Below are 17,972 nucleotides of genomic sequence, written 5' to 3'. Positions count from 1 at the left end.
CCAAATGAAGCAGACGGTACGCTGCACATGAAGGGAATGTGAGAATGTATAGGGTTAGCAGTTTTTGATGGAAATCATACTATTAACTTTAATTTAATTTTAGTTGTTATGCCAATGTTTTAGTTTTCAAGCATTATACAGGAGCAGGATTGTTTTTGAATGAAAAAGATTTATATATATATATTTGAAGATTGTATGCTTTGGATTATTTTCTATCGGTTTAAGATTGAATCAACATTGAATTGTTGGATCTCTTTCTGATGTTGGATGCTTATATTATGCATACATTAGATAATATATTTGTTTCATAGCTCGTTTGAATGACAATTGATAGGAAAGCTGTAAATTCCCTTTGTTTACCAAACATTTGATTTACTTTGATGTAATTTATTTGATTGTCCTCCTATCTAAGAATAGGGAGGGAAGTCTTCGTTTTTGGGTTAAAAGCATCTTTTAAATTCATTCATTGTATATCCAATCAGGGAGCTATACCCTGTAAAACTCAGAGGGTGCTTGCACAATTCAATGGCAAAGCGACCCAACTATTGGTATCTTTTTGTGTCATAATTTTTGGGAAAATAAAGGTTATTCTGATAGTTTATTGTGTGAAGACAAATCTGTTTACTAACAGTCACATCAATAGAATCAACTTCTAATTATAGAATTGATTTTTTTGGTTCTAATCATAGAATTGATTTTTTGGCATTGCCAGATGTCACTAAAACAGGCCAAAGTCTTTTGTATAATGCTTATCAACTAAATATATTATATAAAAATGTTATTAATATTATAAAATTTTCCTTTTTATTATATAAGAATATATATTCATATCTATATAATTATTTTTATTATTTCAATATTCATATTATGTGGTTAATGTTAGAATATTATGACTATATATATTAAAATTAATTATTATAATTTACATTTTCTTAATATAATATTATTTTTATATTCATAATTTGTAGTGAATATTAGAATATTATATGATTATGTATATGTAATTATATAAAAATTAATTAGGCAAGAGCCTACAACACATCGGTAAATTGTGAGCTCTTTCAGTTTGAATCTATACGAGATTAATACTATAATAATTAATCTTAACAATAATAATAAATAATCTAGACTTCAATTGATTACCTGTAAAAAAACAAAAACAAAAAGAATTATATATAAATTGTTTATTATAATTTATATTTTATTTATATTATTATTAAATATATTGATATTATAAGTAGGAGATTATTATTTTTCAATCATTATTTTTTTAAGAGATAAAAATAGATTAATTATAAAAATTTACATAATTAGAGAGGAATAGACAACAAAGTAACATGCCACAATAAAATTTGGCCTTCTAAGATCCAACTTGGAAGATTAGGCAAAACAAGTAAAGCTCAATTTAGTACATTAAAAAAAATCTAAAGCCTTCAATTCCATCTACGAAGGACAAGCGGTGTCAACCATTGAAAACAACCACATCTCATAAAATAAAACGAAGTCACCAAAACCAAAAAAAGGCCATCACTAGAGAGCATTCAAGTATTGAAAACAAAATTGCCCAAATGATCAAACCAAAATCACCAAAAACCAAATGAAGAACAATGCACTCATCACTCTACTTCCAAATTGAATTGTGGTCCACCCACTCCAATTCGTTCTCAATGTTGATGCAAAGTTCTCCCTTCTCAAGAAGTGCATAACAAAAGTTGCACAATTTATTGATGCCAAGTTAAACTCCGATCATTGAAATTTAGGGAATAGGTTTTCAGGCAACTAGTACACTAGGATAGAAGAGCTTACAAATGTAATTTTTGCCCATGGGATGTTGGCCTCCAATTCTGAAATGACAACATCAATGTCATCTAGCACAACCTCTACTTCAAAAACTTCTAGCAACAATAGAATCATGGCCACCTGCTCATGCAAGAACAGGAGTGAGGTTAGGAAATGAGATGAAATATAAGTGTTGAGACAGTAGCTATCTATATAGTCCAAAAATCTCACCTAAACACCATCCAAATAACCCTCGTAAAAATAAAACAAGGATCTTTAAAAATCATCTTTAGTTGTTAGTCAGACATGAGACCTAAATTGGCATTAATCTTTTGTCACTATGTAACCTAATTTGTGTATCCATTGACACTTTAAAGATAAATCATAAACATAAGCAAGAAAAAATCCAATAAAATAAGTTTCCAAATAGAGAATTTAACCTTGTTACCATGGTTTTGTCTGGACCCTAAAATTTAATCATATTTTGAAAAATAAAATGTTTAAAATATTTAAATATCACTATAAAAACTCTTTCAATCTTTGGCCATCTCAAAACATTTTTATACTAAGCCATGTTTTAACATCTCAACACTTCCATAAACATAAGTAAGAAGCAAATGCAGAAAAAAAAAAAAAAAAGAGAAAAAAGTTTCCAAAAAGAGAATTTAACATTGTTACTATACTTTTCATGGCCTTGAAATTCCATTCTATTTTGACACAAATAATATTTAGAATTTTTGAATGCCATAGTAAAAAATAATCATATCTTTGGTGATCTCAAAAAGTCTTTCTATTTGGCCATTTTTTGTCATGTCCAGAGACTTTAGCAAGTTTCAAAAATAATTTTGGTAATTGCTATAATTTTGCTAACCGATAGTTTCAAAAATAATTTGGTAATTGGTATAATTTTGCTAACCAATAGTTTCACCTAAGTCTTTGTATTGCATTTTCTCTCTTTGTTGGTATATTTGCACATTTTGGTAACTATTGAATTTTTTAAAACCCTTCACACTCATGAAATTTTATCTTATTAAGTGCTTTTTAAGTCTTTGTATTACATTTTCTCTCTTTGTTGGTATATTTGCACATTTTGGTAACTATTGGATTTTTTAAAACCCTTCAAACTTCTAATATTTTATCTTATTTAGTGCTTTTTTATCTTATGTTAGTAATTTTTTTGGTTTCCTAAATTTTTCATACCCCTGACAAGGATGATTTCAAAGGTGTGCTATTAGCATCAAAAAAACTCAATGATTGGCTCGAAAGAAGTAAATTATAGTGGTACCTTTTGTGATTTGTAAAGTTAGCCTGACCCCCAACAAGTTTTGTAACACAAAACATTTGTTTCACTCGTGATGAGAAAAGTCAAAAATAGAAATTCAACACTATTAAGAGATTGTGAGGTTTCCAAAACACGTGAAAAGGTTGATAAATTTTCATAGGAAGAAAAGAAACACAAGAAACAACTAGTTGATAAGAAGGAAAGGATTCAGAATTGTGGAAGGAAAAAGTGTTTCTTAGATTTTACGAGACTATAAATCAAGATTCACTATATGCGAAAAAAAATACATCACATTTTTCCATTTGTTGACGTAGTGCATATTTTGATCACAACTCTCAATTGTTTGTGAGAATCCCCACTCTGATGTCATGCATCTCTCAACTACAAAGTGAGCTTCCATTCCAATGCATGCCCATGTTTTCTTCCAAAAATGATACATGGTCATTTAGCAAGTGAGCAGAATTGGTTAGAGTCTTGCATATATGTGATGGGCAACAATCCCCATTGGGATGTCTTTATGAGGCCATGGATAAGGCCAAAGAGGCTATAAGAAATTACTACCATGTGAAAAAACTCAAATTTGACCCTATTTGGGAAATAAATGATAAGAGGTGGCACAATATGCTCCACCAACCCATTCATGTAGCAAGCTACTTCCTCAACCCCACATTCAAGCTACTTCCTCAACCCCAACTTTAGATACTATGATTCTCCTTGAAATTGTACTAAGATTTCATTTTACTTTATTTTTTAAAGTTGTGAACTAAAACTTGATTTCATTTTTTGTTTAGTTTAGAGTTGACGATTTGTATTCAAATCATAATGGAGAGATCGTGTATGGTCTCTCTAGATGCATTGAGAGGATGATACCCAATGAAAGGGAGAGAGATCTTGTTGTGACCGAACAACAATTCTATGTGGAATCAAGGGGTAATTTGTTCTCTTCCACACTAGCCAAGAGACCAAGAGGCACTCAAGACCCAGGTAAACCATCAAAGTTTAAATTTTAAAACTTTTGCAAATTGATAAGTAGTGTTTTCTAATTATCTTTTTTCATTGCTTTATAACTTATTATATTTTGTGCTGCAGATGGTCCGTGGTCAACTTGGGGCAGATTTACCCCCCACTTAAAAAAGAAATTGTTCTCAGAGTCTTGTGCCAACGTTGTATCGCATCCCATTGTGAATGCAGTTGGAGCTTATTTGAGTCCATCCACACAAAAAATATAAACATGAACTCAAAAAAGGCTCAATGACCTTGTTTATGTACAAGAGCCAAGTCCATTGCTTCAATGGAGGAGGTTGATGATTTGGAGAGGCAGGCCATGGAAGAGGGGTGCTAGAACAGATTTTGATTTCACGATTGATGACATTGAGTACGATGAGGATTCGGACTCAGAGGAAGAGGCATTACCAATACCACATATAGGAGGAGACATCCACTTCCAAGAAGTGGAGCCAATTAGTATGGATGTCGAGCGAGGAGGCAGAGCCACGAACTTCGTAGTCACGCAACTCATGCCCAATCCCAATACAAGGCACCTCTTCAAGAACTAGACCCCCTCTTTTTTGCTAATAAAGTTGGAAAGAGGAAGTTGTGATTGTATTAATATGTTTATTATTTAGTATTTACTTCTAAACTTCTAGTTTGATATAAACCATTTACTATTTTGCTTCCTACCATCAACATTCCTCATGAGAATGCGATTTTGTACCCACTATGCATTTATATATATCTAAACTCTACTTGTTTCTTTTGTGTTCTCTTTAACTACTCATCAAATGCATCTTCTTGTTGAAATTCACAAAAAAATGTAAATTTTAGCAGTTTTGACCGATTTTTTCCAAATAAACTTTTAGGAGCTTGGCGAGTTGTTGTCTAGTGAGGGTTTTCCAACTATAGTCAAGAGTGATATCAATCAAAAATAATAATATTAGCAAGACTTTTAAAATATATCACCAAACAAAGTGGTAAGCCAAGAATATTATATCCAAAAATTTCAATTAGTATTTAAATAGCGATTTGGATCTATAAATATTTTGCATTTTGCAATGAATGCCCCTTGATATATATTGCAATAGCACCATGATGATCATGTGTAATGGCAAAAAAAATATAAAATCTAAAAATAGCGTATAGCATGATTTGGCTTATCTTCCAAACTTCTAGATGCAGTACTGGAGAAGCATTAGGGAGGAGAAGCAACTGTCTGAATGTATCGACAAGGGAGCCTTGTATGCAGTTAAGTGAGCATATAACCACACATTCCGATTTATAAAAACTGCGACAGATATTGTCCGCAAGACTCAACCAAATTGCAGTACATGGCTAATTCCTTCCTCGTAAGAGAATAATCTTAACACCATTATAACAGCAGTCTAACATATGCATCAGAAAAAAACAATGGAGGTAGAGCCTGCAATTTAATGATTTGCCCCATTATAAACCATATGGGTACTGAGAAAAATGCTCCGTCACTGGTCATCTAACCTTTTTCCATCACTCGAATCAACTTTCAATATATGATCTGCACAAATGACACACACATATGCCACAGGTAATGTCTGATCATGAGTTCACATGCATAAGCATGAAATGTATGAGAAGAAGAGATTAATTTTATACAATAAGAAAAATAACCTCTCGGCTGCATGAACTGAGCTAATCTAGAACAGAATTTACGGACCAGTTATTCTAGGCATCATACAACAAATGATTATACATTTGCAAGAAACAGTTCATGTCACTCAATAACCTTCACTGTGCAATAAGTCTCAAACAACTTATTTCTTTATTGAAATGGAGAAGCCGCCAACAGAAAGACAATTTTTAAAATCTCAAAATTTCTGCATTGACTGTGAAGGCATTATTTTGCAGTACTCCACAAATGGCAGATATGATACTGTGCACTTCAAGTAACTTTCTTCACATTTTTGGCAGCAGAAATGTGGTCCTGCGAGGTCAGTAGCATTAATTAGTGAAACTGTTGAACACAAAACATATTTGCATACAATCACATTATTTAGAACAACTATACATGAAGCGGATAGATGCAAGGTGGGTATAAGTTCTTTGAAAGAACTGCAAGAGATAAATTAGGGTTTCCAACGTATGATAAGATTGTTAGCCTTAAGTGGGAATACAGCAGCAAAATTTCGTCTTCCCCTCCACAGCTACTTTCAATTATGTCGTCAAGGAAAGAACTGGCCAAATCAAAGCAGACTTGTGCTGAAAATAGATTTTCAAGACATATAACTTGCCAGATGCAGACTACCTGAAGAAAGTTGAAAGTGCATACCCTGATATGGTGATTCACACAAATGGAACTTGTACTATTCGATTGAATATCTAGAAGTTAGCAAATGAAAGGAACATATCAACTTATGTCAGGCGTTCACATGCTATCATCTTTGCAATCAAGATATAGTTGGATGGGCATTAACTTATCAACATTTAACTATGTTGTTATAATGGTCACAGCACACATCATACAACAGCATCACATATTTCGAAAAATTCAGTTGTTTTCATTAAAATATATAATCATAAAAAATTAATACAAAAGACAAAATTTTCATACTTTTGTTTTCTATTCAAGGTCAAAAAGGTTATGAAGAGGCACCAAAACCCTGTACAACCAGAATTTGGAGAGATAATGAACCCACAGACGACCAGCTGCAACAAAACATTGCATAACCAAACAGTAGCCCCACCATCAGCAAACAATAAGCAGCCTAAAAATTGTAAGAAGACAACAGTCAAGCTGCACCAACAAAAGGCCGAAGCCTCTTACAACATTACAGAGGGTTTCTGAAGGCTACCCTAACATTGACCAAGAACCAAGGGTTTTTAGAGGACCCCTTAACCTGAAACATGGGTTTTAATGAGACTCCCATAACCTTCAACGGAAATACATTGCCTTTCCCACCTCAACATCCTCCACCTCAAAAGAAGCAATTACCTCAATGGCATAACCAGAGGAGGAAACCAGCTGGTGCATTGAAACATCCCTGATCTTTTCCATAAAGTGGGTATCCACCTCCAAAGGAGACATGAGAAAAGAGACCAAAGAACCAAAATAACAGAGAAGCCAAGAAAAACGTAATGGCCCACTTAACATAAAAACCAACAAATCTTCTCTTCTAAAACACCAGAAGAAACCCTTAACCAAAAACAAATATCTAAGTCTGGCCTAGATGAGGTCAAGGCAATCAAATTCAAACAAGAGAAAGGAACCAAAACCAAAATGGGTATGAAAGAAGATAACAGCCATACCCCAAACCACAGGATTGATGGAGAGCTCAAAAGTCCAACAAACGCAGACATCAAGGTGGCCATCGCTTCAAGGCCACCATCAGCATTCAAAATGTACGATGACAAAGAGTACAACAATAACAAGCTAAATAGCACCATCCAAGGCGTTCACAGAAACAGGACCATGAGCAGCTCCCAAAGCAGGGTAGGAAACCCCAATAGGGGAAGCAGAACCATACACAGCCCCCGCAGCAAAAAAAAAGTCCCCATGAACTGCAAAAGAGGAAAAAGAGCCCCATCCTCCACAAAACCCTCTTCCTCTAGTATGACTCTTTCGTCCACAAAATAGCCAGCAATCTCCCTTTCCCCAGAAATCCAAGCAAAACAAAAGTGGCAAGCAAAAAATCATCATAATCAGCAGCCACACCATAGGGCTAAGACCTAGCAGAATCAAATAGCCCAATGAAAGATGCAACATCATAACCCTCCCAGAATAAAAGAGTGCATGGCATGCTGTGGTTAAAGGTCAAAGAATTCCTATCTCTGCAAATGGCACACCATAAGCATCCAAAGCAAAGAGGACTCCCAAGGCTGTCCCCTTAGGCCATGCAAGAGACAAGAACAATGAAAGAGAAGACCTCCTATCAACTCCCCAAAAGCCACTACAAAACTTCCTCCAGAAGCCGCAGGATCAAGGTCAAGGGCAATGCCTGAAACCCAAACACAAGAGACCTCCACAACCACGCTAAAAACAGCCAGACTCCTAGTGCCATAGGAACCACTCGAAGCTATTTAGACACACTAAATCATACAGAAAACTATCTCGTCAAGGGCAGAGGTAATCAGGCGTTTGAAAGAATCGGAAAACAACAGCACAACCCCTCCACCCCTCAAAATGTCACACTGTAGCTGTGCAATGCATATAGGGCCCAAGGGAGAAACAGTTCCAAACACAGATAGTCGGCCTCCACAGCCCACCAAGCATCCAACCAAATCTAAAAAAATGCCCCAAACTGCCAGACCACTGAGAAGAGAATCTCCTTGATTTTCCCCCATCATCGCCTTCATCTCCTTTCAATTCTCACTCTACATCTCCCCTTATGCCTGAAATCCTAGGTACACCTCCTGCCTCTCTCCCATTGCAACTTTTTTATTTTCCCGCTTTTTTTCTCACTCGCATCATGGCAGTTTATATGCTAGATCTAGATCTAACCACATAGATGCCAGCTTTTACCAGCATGCTGTGTGTCATATCTGAATGAGAGTTTACAAACCACACAAGTTTAATATACAGGTCACACAAAATTTTCTGCTATGTACAGAAAAGGTGCAAATTTTGAGTGCTGAATTTCCTGTGGAAAATGGTTATTACTTTATAAGTTGAGCACAAACAATTGAACAAAAAAAATTCTAGCTTTCAAGATGGATAACTTTCCAGAGAGAGATTAATAAGGTGAATTGAAGCAATGTGGCGGCAGCAGATCTTGATCTATGCTACCCCAAGTTTCCAGAACAGGGAGGGGGAGGATGGGAAAACAGGTTCCCGGGATGGATTTCTTTTCCAGAGCGGGGGGGGGTGGGGGCGGTGGGGGTGGCAGGTGGGAGAGTTATATTAAAAATAGGGAAATTTTAAAATATATAGGGAAGTTCTAAGTATTCATATCAAAACGTAGATCAATCATGCTTATATACATTATAGAACCTTAAAATATAATGTTTGTGTTAAATAATTTGAACTGAGAGTTCAGATGAGAATGGAAGTCAAATACATGATCAAAATTCAAGCATTAATTTTATTGCCAGCCAGGGAACAGGTTTCCGAAATTTTCCAAGTTCTCATGACAGCTCAAATTATGCTGGAAATGCATCCCAGGGTTACACTGGTCCTGATTATACCCAAGAATCTTTTTTTGTTTTTGGATTAAAACTATCATATATGCCTACAACTCAACAACTGCCTATGCTGTGACAAATATAGTTGCCTTTGCCTGACTTAACGTGCAGACTCAATTGTGTTCAAGTAAGAATGTGCAGGAGATGCAAGAGAAGGTTTAGATCACCTGACAAATAAGCAAGAAGATAGCAGAGGCATAGAGAGCTATCTTTAGTATGAAAAGAACAATTTATGAGTAGGGCAGAACATTTCTTTGTACATTATGCTTTTCCTAGCAGAGTCCTCAATGTATTGCATTTAAAACACATATTTCTTCACAAGGAAAGGTACTACTTGAGTCTTGGGTTAGGAACCTAACAGAATCTTTCAGCAGCTCTTCTAAATGCCTCCATTAAGGAATTCTAATGCGTACTCCTTAAATTCACACTTCACATCGTTTTCTCTTGTTGATGTATTGGATGACCTATGGCATCATGATTTTTAATTTCATTTAAACACATCTTTTCAGAAACTCATTTGATATGTTAGGCTGTGGAAGACTGCCATTTTCTCCTTCCAATGAAGAGATCCTTTAACGAGTTTAAGAGAAAATTAAGTTGGTATGACTGAAAAGAAACTTCATTCATAATAAATGCTTGAGATGCAAGTAGATAGGACCTAACACATTCGAGATGTTTTGAGGCAGTAGCCTCTCTCTCTCTCTCTGCAAGAAAAGATTCAATCTTCGTTATAAGTGTGAAACTTGGTGCTGAACGTAATCATGTGGGCCACTAATGCTTGTGTGACACATTTGTACTTTCACAAAAGACTTGATTTGGTAACCTGCTACTCCCATAACACCTCAGATGTATCAAACGAATCAAATTTCCACAATCTATTTAAAATATGCATATACTCCTGGTTTTAATTGTGATTGTGTAAGCTAAAAACACATACACAATAAAAACCAGAAGTCTATGCATAACCTCAAATGTGTTTTCCTTTACATTCGCAAAAGTCTGCCTCCATAAACAATGCGGTAGCAACCAATGGTGTCCATGAGTCTTTCCTTCAAGTTGGCAATCTAAAGGGGTAGCCGAACAAGAAAAAATGAACAACTGAACATGGTGGCTGCCTGGCATCCATTCAATATGGCAGATGGTGTTATGTTCTAATTTAGAACAGAACCTATAGAGATCATGCTATGGTACCTTTTGTGACCTTTTCACACCATGACCCATTGCAACTAGGGACCCCCTCTTTTCACTTGTGGTTGTATGGTTTTTGGCGGTAGAAGTATTAGTTCTGAATTTATAAAGTTGAGGAGTGCTATAGTCATTAAGTCATTATAGATCCAAATGCAGACAAGGGAATGGGTTTAGGATCACTAGGGTCAAGTTATGAAGCTTTGGAAAAAAAAATTGTTCTTGGATATTCTAGCTAGTCAAATTGTCTGAAAGATGCTATGATGACATATTTCGTTTATTAATCCTAACTAAATTGATAAAATCATGCAAAGGGACTTCAAAATCCCTGTGGAAATTGATTTTCCACTCTTATAATGTGAAAAATCCTTACGAAAAATCATTTTTCCCTTTAAAAAATGCTATTTGTCCTTGTGTAAATAGAATTTCCACCCCTAAAATGGCCTGAATTCCTATGAAGGGTGAGTTTCCACCACAAAAATGACCAAAGTCCCTATGAAAGGTGAATTCCCACTAAAAAATCCATAGAAGTCCCTCAAGGGGTCGTTTTCCCACTCATGGGGATATTTACAAGTGAAAAACCAAGTGTCAAGCCTATAAGTCCCCAGTCTAATCTAATCTCCCCTCCTAGAGACAGAGAACAAGGACAAATTATAAGAGTTCCTCTGCATATCAATTTTACACTTAGAAAGCTTTGAGAAGATAATAGAGTGCAAAGTCCTTGTGGACAGGGATTTTCCCTTTGTCCTTGTGAGGTTGGTTTTCCCACTAGTGGAACACTTAAGATTATTTTTGGGCTCGAAATGAGGAAAGTCCCCAAGGATGATGAATCTCCACTTGGCCTTATCCATGTGAAATTTCCACTTTGCCTTAGGCATCTATGTTTTCCACTTGGATTCCAACTTGTCCCTATGCCCACGAAATCTCCCTAGTCCCTGTGCAAGTCAATTTTCTGCTTCAGGAAAACTGTGAGTTAATGAAGAAGTGAAGGGTGAAAATGGAAGTAATCTTTGAACCCACCGATTTTCCCCTTGGATTTTGGTTAGATATAATCAAGGATCAGTCCATGTACTGATCGAATATTCCTAATTGAAAATCACGAAAGTAGAGCAAATGAATTTTTTAAGAGGCAACTTGACCCTATTAATACTCAAATTTCCCTTAATGAGACAAGATAAGTAAATAAATGGATTTCAAGTGTGATTAGCACATGTTCCTATGCTAATCAAACTTCCCTTGAAGGCATGAAATGAAATTCAATGAAATGCAAGGGAATGAATTAAAATTCAACATACACGAGTTTCAAGAAGCACAAAATTTATCCCACACTGCTTCTGTAGGTGCAACTCAAAGTGAAAACACTTTTAAAAGACCAAAAACAGCAGTAAACAAAATACAATATTAAGGAGTTGACCAAGGCTTGGAGTTAAAAGAGTTGGACAATTTGTAACAAAGGTCAAAGCAAGTATAAGAGAACCTGCTAAGAAGCATAAGTCTGAGAGGAAGTCTGGATTCAGTCAAGGCCCAAATCCGTCAGCATTGAGAGTACAAGTCTGAAATCCCAAAAAAAGGTCCATACTAATTGCTGGCAACAAGGAGTGAGCTCAAGTGCAACCAAAAGAACATAGGCAATTGTATAAAGGAAGGTCTGAATAACCAAAATCTGAAAAACCCCAATGAGTTGTGATTTGGCAAGAGAAAATTAGAGACTACACAAAACAACTGATAAGGGTGTTCAGACAGCTGAATCTGATTTGCAAGAGACTCTGAGACGACTTCCAAGTACTAAAGAATGCCGATGTTTGAAAGGGCAAAATCAGAGTTCAAATCTAGGCAACCAATAGGCTGGAAATGCATGATTTTACAGATATAAGACTGGAACTTCTCCAAGAGGGACGATTTTCTCCAAAAAACAGAAAAAAATCTCAAATTGAACATTCATAACAAAGATCGTTGCTGAGCGTGTGGGTTTTATTTTCGCTGGGTTTTGAGAGAAAAATCATCAAGGTAAGACAAACTTCAGACCATGTCCTCAGAAAATCAGATTTGTGGCTTATGATGAAGGGTTTGTTTTTTCATTTCTAAATCCTTAACCTTTCATTACAATGCACTCTTGTTAGCTGATGATATGATTTGGTGAAGTATAAGTCAATTGTTCTGAGAATGGAGGGATGTTCTCAGAATTTGTCTCAAAAAAAGTCTGATTCCAGAACATTATCCCCAGTATTAGGCCTCACCAATGTTTGGGGTGATACTTAGCAAAATGGTCCATTGATTTCTAAGTTTTTTTACATGTTGCAGGTCTGTCCTGAGAAAGACCAGAGTTTGTGCATTAGTGGGATGTCTGATCTGTGCAGATGGGAGTTCAAATGAGTCAATTTAGCTATGATATTTATGTCCTAACAATCTGATTGCACCCTATTTGGATGTGTTCTCAGAAATTTCCTCAAACTTCATGACTTCAAAATTCTGTTTTTTTCCGAGTCTGATGTCCTAAAAATCAGATTGTACCCTATTTGCAGACCATGTCTTCGGACTTTTGTCTTCAGACATGTCCTCAGAAATTTCCTCAAACATTATTTCAAAATTGTGATTTTTTCTAAATTTGTAGCAGCGGGACTATTCTGTGCTCCTGAATTGGCTTGTCTTCAGACTTGTCCTCAAACTTCAAATCTCTCATATTTAGTTTTTAGCTTCATTTGCAGCTTTCTAGGTGATTGTTTCAAGGTCATGGGACCCAAATTAAATTGTAAAATCAAGCGATTAAGAGTTTGAAATTAATTTTTCAATCAGATTTCTTTACAAGACCATCAACTTCATGCCTTCTTCTCTTTTGTAGGAGTTACTGCATCAGACACTACTAAGCAAGGAGGACAAAGATGGAACAATCAAGGTAATCTTGAGTAGATCACAAAGTCCCTATATGAGTGGATCTTCCACTCAAAGACTATGGTGTGCAAAATGGGGACTAGGCTACAAGGACATTCATGCCACTAAAGGATTGAAGAATAACGACTATCTTATAAGGAGACCAATGTGTCCCTATTCATGTCAATTTTCCATGAGGATCAAACAACATTATCAAGTACAATTGTTAGGGACTCCAATTTGTCCCTATGAGCGATCAAAATTTAAGGATTCCAAGCCAAGGAGGTTTTGCATTAAGGTATCAAGGAAGTCACAAACAAAGGGAGAGGAAGACTTGACCACACAAGGATGATCAAATTATGCAAAGAGGAAAGGTCTATGAATGAGAGATTGGTATTCAAACATCTAAGGACATGAAAGTTTACAAGTCTATGATCAACATGGAGAAACTCATCATATCAAGACCAGGTTCAGGGATGAGTTCAATTGGAAGGGTGGATCCGCAATGGAGGACTAGCTCAAAGAAATCAAGTCCAAAGAAGGCCACTCCAAAAGAATCAAGAACAAGACTCACAAGTAAGGAAAATGAATAAGTTCCACAAATCAAGAGGATCAAATACAAAGACGGAGAAGATGAGGAATTCCAAACAATGAAGATCCAAGTGCAAAGAATTCAGCTTCCATAATGTCCAACTCTAGACACCTAAGAGAAAGAATTCCAAAAACAATGAAGATTTCCTAAGGATAAGGAAACGGAAATAAAATAAAGGTTGCAAGAGAGAGAGGCAAACATATTCTTGAGGATGAGTTGTTCGATGCCTAAGTGTCTTCCTATTTGTCCTACTTGAATTTTCCCATTGGCCCACATGTGGGTGCCTCATTGTCATTGGATGGGCATTTAAAGTTTCTAGCAGTATGAGGTATGCATTGTGCAATGTAATGTAATCAGTGATATGAATATAAACAACAAAACTCTATGCTATGAAAATGCCATTAAATTCAGGGCAAAACAGTACCTTTTGTCTATTTTTATTTTTTTTACTTTTAATATGATTTTTCTCCAACCTTTTCAAAAAATCTTATATTTCTGACTTCCCAGCTTTTTCGTCAGACGGTTTTTGTTGCTATGGACTATTACCTAAGGTGGGTAACATCTAAAATTATTTATATGTAAAATCCATTGTAACAAAGAAAACCCCATGCTTTGCAATAACTCTCCTGAATATGAGTCCAAATTAAATAATCTTGATATTTTTCAACTTTATTGTGACCCAAAAAAAAGTATCAAATACAAAAGAATATTGATAAAAACTAAGAACTTCAAACTTTTCATGATTGTTAGCCACCTGCGTGAGGATGATTATTTGATGAATGATATTGGTGAGAATTTGAGTAACGGCTGTCCTTATTTGGCTTGAGATTGATTTCAATCTCGGTATCCAGAACAGAGGTGGCTGGTCAAGGAAGAGGATCTCTAGTAAATTACCATACTAGTCCAATGGGCTCACGCAACAAGAATCATCAAAGAACTCAACTTCTATAGTTAATACCAAGAATCTAGAATTTCTCACAAAAGATTCTACAAGGAACATTAAGGCTACAATCACTTACAAGTTTACAACAGACAAGATCCTTCTATGTACTCAATTCAACAAATTCTGCAAGCACTATGGAATCTAGGAACTTCAACATGATTTGGATGTGTTAGTACCCAATATGAACATGGTTTTAAAATTTCAAGTGCAGGGTTTTTGAACCACTTCGAACTGAAGTTCGAAGTAGTTCAAAGAGGTTCGATGGTTCAAATTGGTTCAACACGCAGATTCAGAATCAGGCTCGGGCTCAAAACTGTCAACTCCATTGATTCAGAGCAGAAGTATAGGGATCATTTAATCCAGGTTCAGATGAATTCACAAGAGGATTCACAAGTTCAGAATTCAGTTCGGGTGTTGATGATATCAGTGAGTTCATTTGCTCAGAATTTGATGGCTACGAATCAATGAGTTGAATTCAGAAGTTCAATCCCAGAATTCAGATTTATCAAAGATGCGCCATTAAAAGTGCAGGGCCCTCACACATGATATGAGAATTCATAGTCAGTTCAACATATCAATGCTTCAAATAAAGGGGAATATGCTCTTTGGAATCACATTTACTTATATATTAATTGAAATCATAAAGGTAGGATAATTTGATTAAACACAATTTTGGTGTGATGATACCCCGATGCATGAAATGCAGAGAAGCTTAATCTGGATTTTCTCATGAAGTCGTGAGATTGTAAATGTGGAGGTGTTAAATTAAAGAAAAATCCATCCATTCAAGTAGAGAAGATCAAGATTTGTTTAAGACATCAATGAACATCTTAATTCATCATATTTTGGGCCTGCATATCATGGAAATTGGTAACATCCAAGTTGAAACCTACAGGATTTAGCATTAGAATCTGAATTGAAGGAACTTGCATGCAAAGTTGCTTTTGTTATAAACAAAATGCATTAGTTAATTTGGAATTCATTTCCAAGGGAACCTGATGAGCACATTTTAAAAAAAGAGAAGCCGTATATAACCAACCAGTCAATTGGCTCGAGCAGGATAAATGAGAAATGAATCTCCTAATTACAGTTACTGCCCATTGGCGCCAACAGGGTTTTTACACCAGTTATTGCAACTTCAAATAAGGATTTATCAATATATATCAATGAAACAAAGATTGGGAATCTGTCTTGACAGAATGGCCGCACCGAAGCCACACTTGAATAGAAGACCAGGTCGACTTTATTGGAAAAGAATTTGTGCATGGTAGTAATATAAATAAGAAGTTGCTGGATAGAACATGCCGGAGATGTATTGGTCCATGCTTGGCAGTTTTGAATATGACGAGGCTGAGACACACATGCGAAGACATGCCAAACACATTAGTATCAGCATTTGTGGTGTGGCATAAAGAAAGAAGAATCTGAAGTCTTTTATCATGATTGAAACTCCCAGTGGAACGCATGTATTCGATATTCTCAATCGAGTGAAAGCATCCTCAATCTTCCTCAAAGGTGCACACGGGTTTCAAAGTAAAGCCCATAACCTGAATGTTTGGTGCCTCCCATTACCAAGTTTGACACATTAAAACAAGCATGTTCGATGTTATGTTCAGGCATATTTGAGGGTACCATCCGACCCAAGAGCAAGGCACACGCTGACTGTTCAACTGAACGCCCAATGAGAAACTCAGCGACATACCATGGTGGCACTAAGTTCCAAAACAGTTTTGCAAGATGTCATATTGCATAAGCTTTGCTCCCACTTCACACCAGCTAAGTGAGTAATAGAAAATCGGGTGGCCTCTCATTATTGAAAGCTGTGGAAAGTTTCATAAAATCTTTGTCAGAATCCATCACTCGCGACATGTGTTTGGTATGCATTCTCGATACCAAGGCAGAGGATGAAAGGATCGGGTTTATTGACTCCCAATTTCAAAATAATAGGCATCCAATGTAATAGATATGCTTAACCATTTGCGCGGCTGTAATCTTAGTCCCAAAAAGATAATTACATGTGGAGTGTTCAATCAGGAAAGAGATAGTATTTTCAAGAAAGCCCATTTACAAGAAGACACAGGATCTGCCAATACCTGTGGAGTTAGACACAATCCAAGGCACGATGACAAACATGTGGGGTCATGTGTTAAGCGGTGCAAATTCATGTTCTCCCCAGCCCATACAGAGCACCCATGGTAACCCAAGAAAAATTTTCATTGCATAGTGCAAATCATGTGATCATTGTGGAAGTAAAATTGAATATAATGGCGGCGTTCTTTGCAAGAAAAGAGCAAGTGCGAAGATAGATCACAGCTTAATTGTTTGGTTTAGTGGAAATAGTGTAGTAGGCTGTCATCCATACCTAACCCGTGCCTTTCTCTATAATATGTGCTCCGTGATATGTGAAGACGCCGCGGGTGGAAGGACTTCTCTCCTTGGGGATGAATCCATAATGATTCATGCAGATGATTTTGGGATAGATCAGTATGAACTACTTACAGGGCTTTGCAATGGAGGCTTCGAGGAGCGGGACATTTGTCTGGCCAAGTGGCCTGTGTGGTGCAGCATTGTACATGTCCATCTTCTCACATGGCTTTGGATGCACTAAAGCAGATATTGTCAAGCATAGTGCATATTTGTGAGACAACATTGACAGAATGATTGATTGAATTTAAAAATACAGAATCGGGCAGTTTAATTACAGATGAATTTGAAGCCAAGGCAAAAGAACCCGAGGACAACACAGGAATGTACTCATCTTTAATACATATGCTAGTTCGGGTGTGAGAATGAAGACATCCACCGAGAGATGCATAAACATAAATTACTCACACATAAACGTGGCACATTGATCTTTATAATGTTCAGAATTAAATAGTGACAGGTGTCCGTGGGTGATAAATTCATATAGAACAAGCAATGTTATAATGTTTTATTAAAACCTCATAGGTGTCCACAACACTATACCATTCCTCAAATAATAAGATGTGTAATTTTATTTTAAAACCATACGAGGACAAGATAGATAAGGGTAAATAAAGAATCAGTTACCCAAAACAGAAGAGGAACCGACAACAGAAAAGATAAAAGGGCCAGAGAAGGACAAAGGGGGGGTTCCAATTCTTCTTCTGCTACCGGACTGTAGACTATGTGCTCCAGGAAGGGAGGAGATTTCA

General features: G+C 36.2%; 1 protein-coding gene across 1 annotated transcript in view; it reads right to left on the bottom strand.

Moving 5' to 3' along the window:
* Nucleotides 1-5,393: 5,393 nt before the first annotated feature.
* Nucleotides 5,394-17,972, bottom strand: part of LOC149570965 (ENTH/VHS family protein) — a 67,595-nt gene continuing 55,016 nt past the window's right edge. The window contains exon 5 of the mRNA XM_089812512.1: nucleotides 5,394-6,014. Within this exon, the coding sequence (XP_089668638.1) occupies nucleotides 5,973-6,014 (42 nt within the window). The 3' untranslated portion in view covers nucleotides 5,394-5,972. The remainder of the gene's footprint in view (nucleotides 6,015-17,972) is intronic.

The sequence above is a fragment of the Cupressus sempervirens genome, chromosome 2 (assembly GCF_028749045.1).
Source record: "Cupressus sempervirens isolate cs-2001-9-10 chromosome 2, ASM2874904v1, whole genome shotgun sequence".
NCBI lineage: Eukaryota > Viridiplantae > Streptophyta > Pinopsida > Cupressales > Cupressaceae > Cupressus > Cupressus sempervirens.
The sequence above is the reverse complement of the archived record's forward strand: the minus strand, read 5'-3'. Positions and strand labels throughout refer to the sequence as shown.